At 32.3% G+C, this 13,827-nt stretch overlaps 2 protein-coding genes across 5 annotated transcripts; both read left to right on the top strand.

Annotated features, from left to right (window-relative positions):
- Positions 1-4,476: 4,476 nt before the first annotated feature.
- LOC111014893 (Plastid-lipid associated protein PAP / fibrillin family protein) lies at positions 4,477-13,148 on the top strand. 3 transcript variants are annotated; one of them, XM_088118869.1, is made up of 4 exons: positions 4,477-5,116; positions 5,358-5,553; positions 6,545-6,863; positions 12,694-13,148. In XM_088118869.1, the coding sequence occupies exons 1-3, from the start codon at positions 4,554-4,556 to the stop codon at positions 6,854-6,856; spliced, it is 1,071 nt and encodes a 356-aa protein (XP_087974995.1). In that variant the 5' UTR covers positions 4,477-4,553; the 3' UTR covers positions 6,857-6,863; positions 12,694-13,148. The 3 variants fall into 3 exon arrangements, with proteins under 3 accessions (XP_087974995.1, XP_087974994.1, XP_022145450.1); XM_088118868.1 differs by lacking the exon at positions 12,694-13,148 and adding an exon at positions 7,640-8,151; XM_022289758.2 differs by lacking the exon at positions 12,694-13,148 and having other exon boundaries at positions 4,478-5,116; positions 6,545-7,048.
- Positions 9,248-13,148, top strand: LOC111014840 (putative calcium-binding protein CML18). 2 transcript variants are annotated; one of them, XM_088118870.1, is made up of 2 exons: positions 9,248-10,839; positions 12,694-13,148. In XM_088118870.1, the coding sequence occupies exon 1, from the start codon at positions 10,337-10,339 to the stop codon at positions 10,826-10,828; it is 492 nt and encodes a 163-aa protein (XP_087974996.1). In that variant the 5' UTR covers positions 9,248-10,336; the 3' UTR covers positions 10,829-10,839; positions 12,694-13,148. The 2 variants fall into 2 exon arrangements, with proteins under 2 accessions (XP_087974996.1, XP_022145375.1); XM_022289683.2 differs by having other exon boundaries at positions 9,260-10,839; positions 12,673-13,148.
- Positions 13,149-13,827: the final 679 nt, after the last annotated feature.

The following is a 13,827-nucleotide window of genomic DNA, read 5'->3' as shown; positions in this document are numbered from 1 at the left end:
TAAAAAAAATTATAAAAAAAAAACATAAATAGTTATTAAATAAGGATTATGTTTATCAAACTAAATATTTAAATATATATTTATCTAAAAGAAAAATAAAAAATTGCGTATGGACCCTTTGGAGATTCCCTGACACGTCATCAAATCTTTCCGTTCCACTTTAAGATTAAAAAAAATAATTAATTAAAAAAGGTCCCATCTTTTTCCATCACCATTCCCTCTTTTAATTTATCTTATTTATTGTTCTAAAATGACAATATTAAATAAATTCAAATTTATTTATTTTCTTGGTTGGTATGGAAACACGAATCAAAATCTCTCTCTCACTAACTTTTTTTTTTCTCTCTCTCTCCAAAATTTGAATCATCTCATTAGCTTCTCTTTTGGGCACATTGCCAACAATTTGCTCTTTTTCAGGAACAATGTTCAAATTCCTTTGACTTACCAAAATAATAATAATAATAATAAATAAATAAATAAATAGAGAGAGAAACAGTGTGTAAACACAAGATTTTGATAATATTTTTGCACATTACTTTTTTTATAAAAAAAAAATTGTTGACAAATTTAGGCAAAATTACCAATTGGGTCCTACCAAAATCATTACTTTGCCCCAAAAACACACACCAAATTTTCCAAAAGTTAGAGAGAGAAAGAGGGGAGAGATGAGATTTTGGAGAGTTGAAGAAGTTTGACCAAAGTGGGACTTTTTTTTTCTTTGTTTTGTTTTGGGTTTATAGGATTCAATGAATATTAAAAATGTCATTTTAAGGAAAATGGCATCATTCAAACTTGGGGGAAAGAAGTTGTGTTGAATTGGACTTGTGGAGTCCAAACAAAAAAGATTGAATTTTTCAAATGGGTTTTCTCAGACCTATTTTTGCAAATAGCCATTTATAGGTTGTTTTTCAAAAGAACATTCATTTTTTTTCAAATAATTGCAAATCACTCCCTCGTACTCTTTTCTCTTCTCTTACAAATCATATATTGATAGAATTATTCACACGTGTATCAATTCAAATAAAAATGAATTACTGGATCATAGTCAATCTGAGTATAACTCAACTGTTTTAAATATTTATTTTTTGATCCAAAGGTTCTAATTAAGTTTGACTTTCCACCTCCCCATGTATTAAAGAAAATAGACCCTGAAATGATTAAAATAGAATTGGGTGAGTTTTAGACTAAATCAGGTGTACCAATTTGATATAATGAGTATTTATTTTCTATATCTTTACTTATTTATTTATTTTTATTAACTTTTTTCCCAAAAAAAAAAGCATCGGCCCAAATTTGAGTCAACAAGTCAGACAAATCTCAAAGCTAAGCTATTTTCAAACAACATAAGAAAATAGCACCTTTTTTTAGTCATTCATTTCTTACTCTCCTCTTTCGGCTTCAAAAAAAAAAAATTATACTTTTTATTTCTTAAAATATTTGAAGTTGAAGTTTGAACTAATTTTACAAAGAAAAAAAAAGTAGAGAGAGAGATTGTGGATTTTGGAAGTGAATTATTGGGCCGACATTGGTGGGCTTTGTAAGCGGTACTTTTGTCTGTTTGGTTTGTCAGAAAATTTGTCTATTCCACTTTTTCTTCCTTTTTTTTTTTAGGGATTTAATTGGCAAATACTAAAACCCAACCACATTCTTTTCTCCTTCCCTCCTTACTTAGTTCAGAAGTTATGCTTCACAATTTTCTTTTTATTTTTTTTATTTTTCTTCCCGAACATAGCTTGGTAGATAGAATACATATTATATTTTTTAAGGTCGAATGTTTGATTCTCTATCCTTATATTTGTTGAATTAAAAAAAATTATGTTGCCATTGGTTTGATAAGTGAAGAACATGAATGAATTTGAATATGCATATTAACGTATTGATGTGGATATGTGTTGGAGCTGTGTAAATTTGATGAGACCGATATTAGTGGGATAATAATAGCAAAGATTAAAATGGTTGTTTTTTAAATGTTCAAAGGATTAATAATAGATATTATAAATTTCAATGACCAGACACATTTTTTTTTTAAGATGAGGACTAATATAGACACCTGAAAGTTAAGTTCACGAACCAAACTAGGATTTAAAATCATATTTTAAAAGAATAATACAAGTCTAAATAAAGGAGTGGAGATTTGAAACTCCAATATCTAGGAAAGTTACAAAGTTTGCGATTAAGTCGACTATTTTTATATAGTATGTGTTCTCTAATTTTTCGTATTTTAATTATCTTAAGCTGTGTTTAGAGATTGGAGATGAAATTAACTGAACTCAGTTATTTCATCGACTTTGATAATAGAATTTTAATAGTAAAAATACAATAATTAATGGAATATTTACTTACCATCATACCCGGACAATGCATCATTGGGCCGTTTAAGCCCAATCAAAAATTTGGGCTTTCATCATTCGAAAACAATTGGGCTTTAAAGTTCCATTTAGGTTAGGCCCAATTTTGTGTTCCCTTCCTTCTGTAATTCGACAACATTGACTTGATTAAAAAAGTTAGGTTTTAGGAGCATTTCATTTTCTCTCATCTTCTTTACTTCACGTGCCTCCCACATCATCCCATCTAAGTAAATATACGTGTGTACAACCAAATTGAAGAATCAATAAAAAAATTGTATGGTAATGATCAAGTTAAAAAAAATTACACATGATAACTTTCGGTAAATATACACATATACAGTAAAATTACAGTATCAATAAATATATATACAATACTTGTATTTTTCTCAATCAACTTTGATGTGAACGGCAAAATGAGTTCCTTGTGTTTATGGTGAGATGTGGTGTGTACCAATGTCTCACTTCCATTCATAGTGTCAATGGGAGTATCTACAATTATGCTATCTATGGTAAACTACACTTGTGTTGCACTCTCATAGCTACTGTAACCTATGAAGTTGAGTATCCACCGACAATGCACTACTCTCTCTCCAACTCATTCGACAGCACAGTTAAAAATCATGTGACGTCCCTATCTTCTTCAGAATGGTTTTGCTAGTCTAATAATAAGAAATTTGATTCTTGACCAACGATATGAATGCAACTTTTTTCCCATCTGTTAAATGAATGTTTTTCCTAATGTCTTCAATAAGGTGGGACAATAGAGTTCTTCCGGACTAACATCTGAGAGATGTTGAAATTGTTGTACACATTTTTTTCATCCCACGTACCACCATATAGAATTGTGATTAATACACAATCCATTGTTGCAAAGAGAGAAGAAGAAGCTTGGAAGAAAAAGAGTAGAACAATGGCATATGGGAGATCGTAGAATAATGGCAAATAGTTTAAATTAATTGAAAATCAAAACAAAATAATTAAAATAATGAACTTAAAATCTCTTATGTAGGAAACACAATTTAAATTAAAAACCATGTTTGTTAGGTGATTGAATATAATGAACTTAAAAAAAAACATGGAAAGGACAATGTTCACTATATTTTGTAAAATATCTTAAATATCCTTTAACTATTTTTGCAAAATTAAAAACAAATAGACATTTTTTTAAACGAGTCCACCCAAAATTCCCTTGTTTTTAAATATAAATTTATTGTTTTTTAGAATCATTAGGCACTTTTTTTTTTTAATAATATTTTGTCTTAAACTAATTCCAAATATATACCATCTACCAAACAATTTTCAATAATAATATTTAGAAAATAATAAACAACCTATGCTACTTCATGATTTAAAAAAAAATAAAATGAAAACACATGGCACTACCTAAGCGCCCTACAACTCATAAATCCTCAAGTGGGGTAGAGACAACATACAATTTTTCAAACATTATTCTTAAAATTAGTTTGGTGAAAGGATATATATTTAAAATTAGTTCAATAGAAAACATCATTAAAAAAAGCATTAGCCATATATTTTTTTAATAATGCTTTTTTACAAACTAATTCCAAAAATATATTTTCAATCAAATTATTTTAAAGAATAATGTTGAAAAATTACATGTAGACGACGTATGAATATGTTGAAAAGTTACCTATAGACGACCTATGAATATTCTTTAAGCATGACACTTTATTGGTGCCATGTCTGATTAAATTTTTTCAATTATAGTATACGACATATATTGTTTTAATTAATTTATTTTTTTGTGTGAGGGCGGGGTTCTCTTATTATATATACCCACTAAAAAAATCATATTATTTTGTCTATACATACACATACTAAAAATGCATATTTTTTTCTACCTACCCCATATATGGAAGATGATTACACTAGGTAAATGAAGTTTTATTATTGAAAATTAAATAATTAATAAAATATTTAATTGAAAAATAATTTTAAAAATAAATAGTAAAAAAATCCTAATAAAAAACCTGATCCGTGCAAAATTTGAAGTAGGGGTATATTACACATTACACTTATTTTATTAGACGTAATATTGAAAAAAAGTTATATGGATACATAAAATCTTACTAAATTTGTAGTCATAAAAATACTTTTAAAAACAGGCTGAAAATTTCTGGCTATGGATTAATTTGAAGTTTTTAACATTGGAGTGACCTCAGAACTCAGAGGAAGCTCACAAAAATGGCTTCTCTGTTGTCTTCTTCACAATGTTCCGTCTTCTTCACCGCAAACCCTAAACTGCCACTCCTTTCCCCTCTTCCATCGTTTCTCTCCTTCACTCCCTCGCACAAAGAATCTACACCCTTCAGATTCCCCTCCCTTCGCCTGAGCTCCTCCCTCTCCGACGACGCCTCTACCGGCACCGACGATGCCGCCGGTCCTCGCGCGAACATCTCCGATGAGTGGGGCGAAGAAGCCGAGCCGGATCCTGACTCTTCGTTCACCAGATTCTCGGAGTTCGATCCGCCGAAGGATGATGACGAGTGGGGCGGAGATGGCTATTCCGGCGAAGGTAACGGCAGAGCTTCCGCGGTTGAGGATAAGAGCGGGGAGTCGGTGGATGATAAACTTCTTGAGCTGAAGAGATGTTTGGTTGATACGGTTTACGGGACTGAGTTTGGATTTAGGGCTGGAGTGGAGGAAAGGGCTGAGGTTTTGGAGATTGTGAACCAGTTGGAGGCGGCGAATCCCACTCCGGCGCCGGTGGAGGCCCCTGAGCTTCTTGATGGCAACTGGATTTTACTGTAAGTTCGTTACGAAATTAAACTCGTTCTTCATTTATAAGTTAGTTTCTGGTTAGCACATTGCATGAACATTTAGAGAACAACCATAGAGAATATACGAAACGGAATTCCCCATTCCTTATGCTTTTAGCTTCACATAGATTGAAAGAGAGAGCTAGTTTCCGGATTAATGGAGTTTCTTAACATTATGACAATGTTCAATGTTGCTTCTAAATGCTACGTTTGATTTGTGATGAATTAGATACACTGCATTTTCCGAGCTGCTGCCACTTCTGGCATTAGGAACACTCCCATTGGTGAAAGTGGAGAAGATAACCCAAGAAATTGACTCAAATACGCTTACCATTGTGAACTCTACCACATTGTCCAGCCCGTTCACCACATTTTCTTTCAGTGCATCTGCTGCTTTCGAAGTTCGCACTCCTTCAAGGATTCAGGTGCTTTTATTTGCTTTTTGTCTTTCTTTTTAAAGTATATGTTCTGTGTTTTGTTTTCATGTTTGGTAGCTATTTTATTGTTCATCGTATGGAAAAGAGCATATTTTTTTACCTTTTGTTCCTCCCATTTTCTTCTACGTTGTCCTCTAATTTTTAGTAAAATTTTATTATTTATGACCTCTAAACGAAGAAGATAACAAATTCATTGAACCATGAATTAAGAGCCATGTTTATAATGTTAGAACTTCTCAATTCAGAGAATTCTTCTAGAACAGAACCAAGAAATGGAACAACCTATTTCCAAAAAAGTTAGAGGAAAAAAACAAAAAAAGGAAATAGTTTTGGGACAAACAATATTTGATTAAAACTCTTAAGTGAATGAAAGTGTTGCTAAAGTGATTTGGTCAAATGTTACTAAGGCGATTGTGTGGCTGACTTGGAAAGAAAGGAACGCTAGACTCAGATAAGTCGAACACTTCTGATTATTTTTGTGACCTTATATGATTTACAGCCTGTAATTGGAGCTCGTAACACAACTTATTTTGTTACTATTCCACCTGGTTTTTTTTGTAATCACCCTCTTTGGGAGAAAGGGACACCTTGTCCCCTGATCCCTTGAGTTGTTCTTCGCCCTGGCGATTTTTTTGGATGAAAGTGTTGCTATGTTTCTTATTTAAAATTAAGAAAACAAAAATATATGATTCAAACTCATTCTGCAAAATACTTTTCGCCAAGCTTAGACGTTTTGGAACTATACGGAATAAGCATACACATACCAAGTCATGTGGAACTTAGAACTTGGAACACAGATCTTTGGTTTCTTCTCATAAATTCTGTGCTTGATTATGATAATGGATGAGTCATAGTTTCTGTACAGAATGAGTTTTTATTGAACATGTGGTTGAAGTTTGTTCCAAAAATCTGAATGCTACTTTGCCAGCAGTGGGAGGAGGATTCTAATTTTCACTACCCTTCATCTAATTATGTTCAGGTTCAATTCAAAGAAGGTATTCTGCAACCTCCTGAGATAAAGTCAAGGCTTGATCTACCCGAAAATATAGACATATTTGGACAGAGAGTTAATTTATCACCCGTGCAACAAACTCTTGATCCCATACAGCAAGCAATAGCAAGTCTATTCCAGGTCATTTCGGGACAGCCTCCCCTCAAGATACCCATTCCAGGCGATCGTAACAGGTCCTGGCTACTTACTACATACCTTGATCAAGATCTTCGAATCTCGAGAGGCGATGGCGGTCTGTTTGTTCTTGTTAAGGAAGGGAGCACGCTACTAAATCAGTGAATATCAGGTACTTTTCTGTACTAGTAGGAAAACGAGTCGAGTCTGGCATGTAATGCATTAATACTTATATGCTAACATGCGAAGGGGGATAGAAAAGAGAAGGATAAATTAGTGCTGGGGTGTTCATTTTAAAATTCTGTCTCTTTTTCCCTCCCAATAAATATATGAGCATGGTCTGGACTTCTTTTGTCAGTATGAAATCTGAATCTTTAGAAATGCTGAAATTTGTTCCTGCAGTATTAATCAGTTGTAGGCTAAGGTGATACAATGATTGCCAATATTTGATAGAAAACCGACTGCATATTCCGATTAGCGATTATTATTGAGGTCTCAAGTTCGAAGCTTCTGGTGAGCTTAATATAAAAAATCCTTGATGTCTCCGGATCCGAGCCTTGGGTTGGGCGTGGGTGCCCCTAGGTATAGGGGAGCAAAGCTCCAACTCCCGGTTCTAAAAAAAAAAGAACAATTCTTCGATTTCTTCCTCTAATTTTTGATCTATGCGTTTGATTCTTCAAACAATTTGGTCTTTGAAGAGGAAGGATCTACATCTGTTTCTTATTTTTCTAAACAAAAAAAATTACGAACTCTGTTTGACGTTTGAAGTTCTATCCATCCCAAAATACCGAACAGTTTCCTGCCTACCGCTCCTCACTCCAACAAAATTATAAAACAGTAGATCTACGGAGTCAATCACCATATGTAGCTGCCTCTTAATAACCGTTGAATACATGTTTGACTACGTATCCGAAATACATTGTGTAATTTCTATCATACTTCCAACAGTGTTAAACTCTACTAGCCACAATGTGACGACTTTTTCCAAGAATTTCTCCAGACTACTTCACCCAACACAGCAGGCTCATGTCTTCCTCCTAGCAAAAGTGTTGCAAATTCTTGCTACAAATTCGAGTTTATGCTTTATTTGCATATGTCCAAACTAGCTCGGAAAAGTATGGTTTCTATTTTAGGAGGCGAGAATTTTCCTTTTTCCTTCACAAAATATGTTTGAATAGTCTCCGAGTGTTGTTGGATAACTCAATCTTCAAATAAGTTCGAATCTTCACCCTTCTATTTGAGCTAGAATACTCAGGTCATATTTGAAGATTAGGGGGCGAGAATTTTCCTTTTCTTTTATAAAATATATGTTTGAATAGTTTCGGAGTGTTGTTGGATAACTCAATCTTCAAATAGAAGGGTGAAGATTCGGTTTATATATTTAATTCGTGTTATGGACATGTTTACTAGAACCAAATTATTGTGTTATTCTTCTTTAATCCATTTTCTGAGTTGAGATATTTGAAAATTAAGCATTTAGCTCATTTTTTAAATTTCTGTCGAGTTGACGTCACTTCTCATAATGTGTGCAAACAAGTAATAGGTTATCTTAAAATACTATTTTTCGAAATAATAATTTTAAAATAAATGACTTGAACAACTCAAATCTAACCCCATTTAAATATTACATGATTGGAATTTAAAATGGATGGACTCTGTCACGTAATTAAATCTTTTTAAAATTCAAACTTATGAATTATTCTAAATTTGCAAAACCAATATAAGCAAAGCAATTCGATTCTTACTTTTTGACATATTTGTTCTTTATATAACTATAAAATTTTAAATCTATCCTTAATAATAATAGGTAGTGCTTTATTTATTTTATTGCATTTTTTTATTATATCTTTTAATTTTCTTGAGCTTTTTTTTAAATGACATAATTTTATGAAATGTTCATTTTTAAAATTCATAGGTAATTTTTTTAATTAATTTTCTTACAAACTATTTCATGAATTGTTCTATGTTTCAGGACTCTTCATAGGTTTTTTTTCATACTTTATTATTTAGACTATTTTTTAGCATATTTTTTTAAATCCAAAATGAATTATGAGTTAGAATATATATATATATATATATAAATTGAATATAAATATTTTAGGTATAACAAGTGGGGTAGGGAATTCGAACTCATGATCTCTTTGTAAAATATGTTCACGCTTTTTTTTTCTGAAGGAATATACGCTTTTTTATAATCACAGTTAAGCACATTAATTTTTATTTTAAAATTTTTGAAATCTTAATCAAATTTTAAAATAAAGAAAGATAAGTTTAGAAGAGCCTATATTTTGATAACTGAAAATTTAGCTCATAAGTACTACTTTCTACTCCCAAATAAGCATTTTTTTTTAATTTTAGTATCTACTTGTTAAAAATATTTTCAAAATCTAATCCAAATTTTTTTTAAAATAAAATAAATGTTTTTAAAAACGTGTTTTTATTTATTGAAATTTTGTATAATTATGAAGATATACTTAAATTATCCAATATCCAAATGTATTTTTACAAATTACAACATCTCTTTCTTTCTTACTTTTTTTTCCATTCATCTTTCCTATTTATTAAAAAATTTAATGATGGCCAACAAAACATAAATCTTTGACCAACAAATACATTTTCTTTTAAAAAAATAAAAAATGAAAAAATGACGAGTCTAAGTCAAGATCAAAAAATGACGTGTCTAAGTCAAGATCACTCTCAAATGAATAGAGTTAATAAACATATGTTATAAAATACATCACATTAGATTCTTTGTTTCTTTATTTTTTTTAAAGGAAAATTAATAGTTTCTAAAAATAAAAATCTGGTCCAATCATATGAGAGTGAGATGAAGTGGCACGACGTGATTGGACAGCTCAACCGAGTGCAAGGAATTAAGGTAGAACCAGCCGCAGAGGATCCAACAGAAAAATATTTCAAAAAGTAGTTGGCGATCGGACTTAAAAGACGTGCTGACTTTGTCACGAAATTCCCGCCTTTTCTATCGGATTTTCCCTTTGGAATAAATTTTCCGGGAAATTTTTTGGAAGAAAGAAAAAAAAAATAATTAAAAATTAAAAATAGTTTCAAAAATATTGACTTTCGAATTTCGATCACTTTGTTTCTAATCAGAAAATCTTTCGTCTTAAAACTCTTCTTCTTCTTCTTCTTCGTCGTCGTCGTCTTCTTCGTTTTTCACTTCTGAAAATTCTTTTTGGGATCCGATTTTTCGGTGAATTAGAATATTCACGGGTGATTCGGTCGATCCACCGAACGAGAAGGAAGAACGACGACATTGGTGGGCGTTTCGGATCACTCGATCTCCGTCTCAAAAGCCATTGCGGAAAAGGGGAAACACAGAAATTTCACACTGGATTTCGATCGATTGGTTTTCGTTTCTGCAAATCCTGATTGGAATTTCGAGGTGCTGTTGTTGTTCTGTTCTTCGATTGTACTAGCGGAGCGGCAAAATCCTAAAAACCCGAGGATTCGATTTCTGATTCTACTGAAGAAGAACTGGTGATAAATGGGTAATTGAATGCCGATTTTCCTTTCTTAGGGTTTCGTAGAGATTTAGAATTGCGAAACGGAGACAGATTTTTTTTTTTTTTTGGGGATTTCTATAGTTTTTACAGTAATTTTGGAGAAATTAGGGCTTTGTTTAACATGAGCGATAAGCAACCGATTAAGTTAGATGACGAACAAATGGCCGAGTTGCGAGAAATCTTCCGGTCGTTCGATCGGAACAATGACGGGAGTTTGACTCAACTGGAACTCGGATCGCTTCTACGGTCACTTGGTTTGAAGCCGAGTCCGGATCAGCTCGAGAATTTGATAATGAAGGCGGATACGAACAGCAATGGATTAGTGGAATTTTCAGAGTTCGTAGCTCTGGTGGAGCCAGAGCTGGTATCGGCGAAGTGCCCTTACACAGAGGAGCAATTAAGGCAGTTATTTAGGATGTTCGATAGAGATGGGAACGGGTTTATCACTGCAGCGGAGTTGGCCCACTCCATGGCCAAGCTCGGCCACGCTCTCACGGCGGAGGAGCTCACCGGGATGATCAGAGAAGCCGATACAGACGGCGATGGCAGAATCAATTTTCAAGAGTTCTCCCAGGCAATTACTTCTGCTGCATTTGATAATTCCTGGGCTTGATTCCTTTTCTGGTAAGTCTCCTCTCTCTCTCTCTCTCATTGGAAAATTTAGCTGCTTTTTTCTTTGATCTTAATCATATGCTGGGTTTGTGTAGATTCAGATTTGTGGGTTATGTATTAGTTAATGCCATGACTTATATAACTTATACAGTTATACTACACTAACCCATACTTTTACTTTTGAAACTTCATCTTTGGCTGCCTACAAGATCTTGTGAATTATAAACTGATTATAACCAAAATGTAGACTACTCAAATCTAATAATTTACCACCTGTTGCCAACATGAGCTAATAGCTCAGTGGTAATTGACACTTGTTTCTGACTAATAGGTTATGAGTTCAAATCTCTCACCCTCGTTTGTTGTACTAAGAAAAAAAAATAATAATCCACAAACATGTTATGTTATGTTATATAAAACTAAAACTTTTTAACAAGAAACCTTATCTTTCCAATTCTGTGAATAAAGAGTGCCCCTAATGCAAGCCTTGTATTATTGAGTTGGTACTGGGGAGTGAGTATTTTTCTTGACATCCCCGTAAGTGTTTTTGTCTGATTAATGACATTATTCATTCTTTTCATGATACTCTTTTGATACAACAAAAGGGTTGGGAGGTTGAGGAGGGAAATACAGGGTCCTTAAGCTCAATGAACTTGCTGTGATATTCGTTTCTTTGATGGAAGTTACCTTTAGGTGTCAAGATAACTTTTAGAGAAGGAACTAATGTAAAGCTTTCCTCCTTGAGTTTGAAAATTGTTTGACGAAGAATCAAACTTACATATAGAAAATTAGAGGAAGGATTGAAGATAATAGATATGAATGATGATCTGCTTCTGAAAAACTTTTCAGAAGAATAATGAGACCTATAATGAGACAATCTATTATAGATGTATGATCATTACAATTTAACCCATGTATTCTATTCCATCTCTTAAAAAGAAACGAACCTCCCTAAAGTGCATGCCTCTGAACATATCAATCTATTACTTGGCACTTTGCATAACGTATGTAAGAATTTGAATATACACATACACTCATGATAAAGGGTACAATTTTTGGAAAGTGGAGTTCTCCGTTCTCCCTCTCCTGTCACTAAAAAGTTCCACTATCTAGTTATAACCGTTGTTTTAAAAGGCTAAAGAGGCGAACCTTGATGCGATATGAGGCATAAACCTCAATTTTAATTAAATACAAATCCTAAATTTGTGTGATCAAGTATAGTTAAACATAATAATTATATAAAATTATTAAAAAAATCACACACTTAATAAAAATGGTAAAATGGCATCATTAACATCATTACAATTATCACTTATAGGACTGATTTATTATATAAACTTTTTGTCTTTAATGTCTTTAATGTCTTAAAGTCTAAGTTGTAAAAGTAGTAATAGATTGAATTGTTATAACTCCTGTATTATCATTCCATGCACAAAGAAATTTTTATATTTTTAAAGAATTGAACAAATTGATAACATTCTTCTAATCATTTGACCAGATGTCAAAACTCTAAGCCTTAGTGCCTCTTCATAGAGGTGTAAACCTCTAAGCCTCAAAAGTCTCTTAGTTATAACGTTTAAGTGGCTCCACTTAACTAACACAACATACAGCCTACATGTTCCCTCGTTTTGCCCTCTTTCTCTTCAATTTTTTTCATGATGCTTGACTACGTATGAAAAAAAAGGATTCTTTCAAAATTTGCTACTTCTAGAGGAAGTAATGTTTATTTTGATTAATGCATGGTAGAAGATGAATTGTCATGGTGATAAAAAATGTTTTGTGTAGTAGTTGTATAAACTTCCACAAACAATTTCAGCAGGAGAAATTGAGGCAATGTGTTTGCAGTTTTTTTTGTTTCTTTTGCAGTGACTGAAAACAAACAGCCGATTGCGGTATTTGGAGGGCAACTGAGGTACCAGCATGGTGATCTTTTCAAGAAGCTGAAAATGGTATTTTTGGGGTTAAGTTTGAAGAAATGAGTTTTAAGTTGTTAGGTTTCAAGCTTTGGTTGTTTATAAAATTGGGGTCCAAACTGAACGCCGCTGGGATTACTGAGAAGGATTTTAGTTCCAATTCCAGTTTTCAAATATGGTATGATGGTAGTTTCATGCATGCATGTGCTTGTTTTGGAGGTTTTGTTTTATTTCCATTTAGTCATTTTCAACCAAAATTTTTGTTAGAAACATTTTGAAATCTCTACAACTTGACAATGGAGCTGTTTTCAAGATGTATGAGTTGATGAGCTTCTTGGTTTTCTGGAAGCAAAAGACGTGTATAAAAGACGTTTTTTTGAGCAAAATGATGGACATAATTCAATATAACTATATGTTGTAAAGAGTAAAACAAATGTGAATTGAAATAAATGATAGATAACTTCATTGTAGAGACCATAAACGAGAGATTTCAATAATTGTATTTTCTAGGAAAATGTTGAAGATTTGTGGCTTCTTGTTTTTCTAGAAGCAAAAGATGTGTATTATAGACGTTCTTCTATTCATTTAAGAGACGAAGAATGAGAGCCAAAGCGAGCATAATTCAATAGTAATTGGTATATATCTCCAATCAAGAGGTCGTGAGTTCGATCCCCCACCTCGCATGTTATGTTGAAAAATATTCATAATGAGAGATTTCAATTGTATTTTCTTAGAAAATGCTGAACAAATTTATGGTTACATTTCAAATAATTTAGTGGGTGAAGTATCATGTAATGGAAAGAAATAAGATAAAAGTTAATGAATGAACCAAAATAGAAATAAAAAAAAAATAGACGTTTAAAAAATATGAATAAAAATTAAGAGTACAATAACCAAAATATAAAGTACATGAATCAAAATAATATTTAATCTAATTTTGATTGATGATCCATGAATTATGTTAGATGTTTCTAATATATCTTCAGAGTACCTAGGAGGACTATTATCTCAGCTAAGCCAAAAAAGAAATACAATACAAAGAGATATTTGTCATTTTAACATAAAAATAGAAAACTTGAATTAATTA

This window comes from Momordica charantia (assembly GCF_013281855.1).
Source record: "Momordica charantia cultivar OHB3-1 chromosome 10 unlocalized genomic scaffold, Mcharantia_2.0 BLBB01000010.1, whole genome shotgun sequence".
Taxonomy (NCBI): domain Eukaryota; kingdom Viridiplantae; phylum Streptophyta; class Magnoliopsida; order Cucurbitales; family Cucurbitaceae; genus Momordica; species Momordica charantia.
The sequence above is the reverse complement of the archived record's forward strand: the minus strand, read 5'-3'. Positions and strand labels throughout refer to the sequence as shown.

What these genes read in the sequence shown, in the direction of transcription:
- LOC111014893 (XM_088118869.1), top strand. Translation starts at nt 4,554, where the DNA reads ATGGCTTCTCTGTTGTCTTCTTCACAATGTTCCGTCTTCTTCACCGCA. An exon ending in GATGGCAACTGGATTTTACT is followed by an intron (nt 5,117 to 5,357) that starts GTAAGTTCGTTA and finishes GTGATGAATTAG; the next exon opens with ATACACTGCATTTTCCGAGC. An exon ending in GCACTCCTTCAAGGATTCAG is followed by an intron (nt 5,554 to 6,544) that starts GTGCTTTTATTT and finishes AATTATGTTCAG; the next exon opens with GTTCAATTCAAAGAAGGTAT.
- LOC111014840 (XM_088118870.1), top strand. Translation starts at nt 10,337, where the DNA reads ATGAGCGATAAGCAACCGATTAAGTTAGATGACGAACAAATGGCCGAG.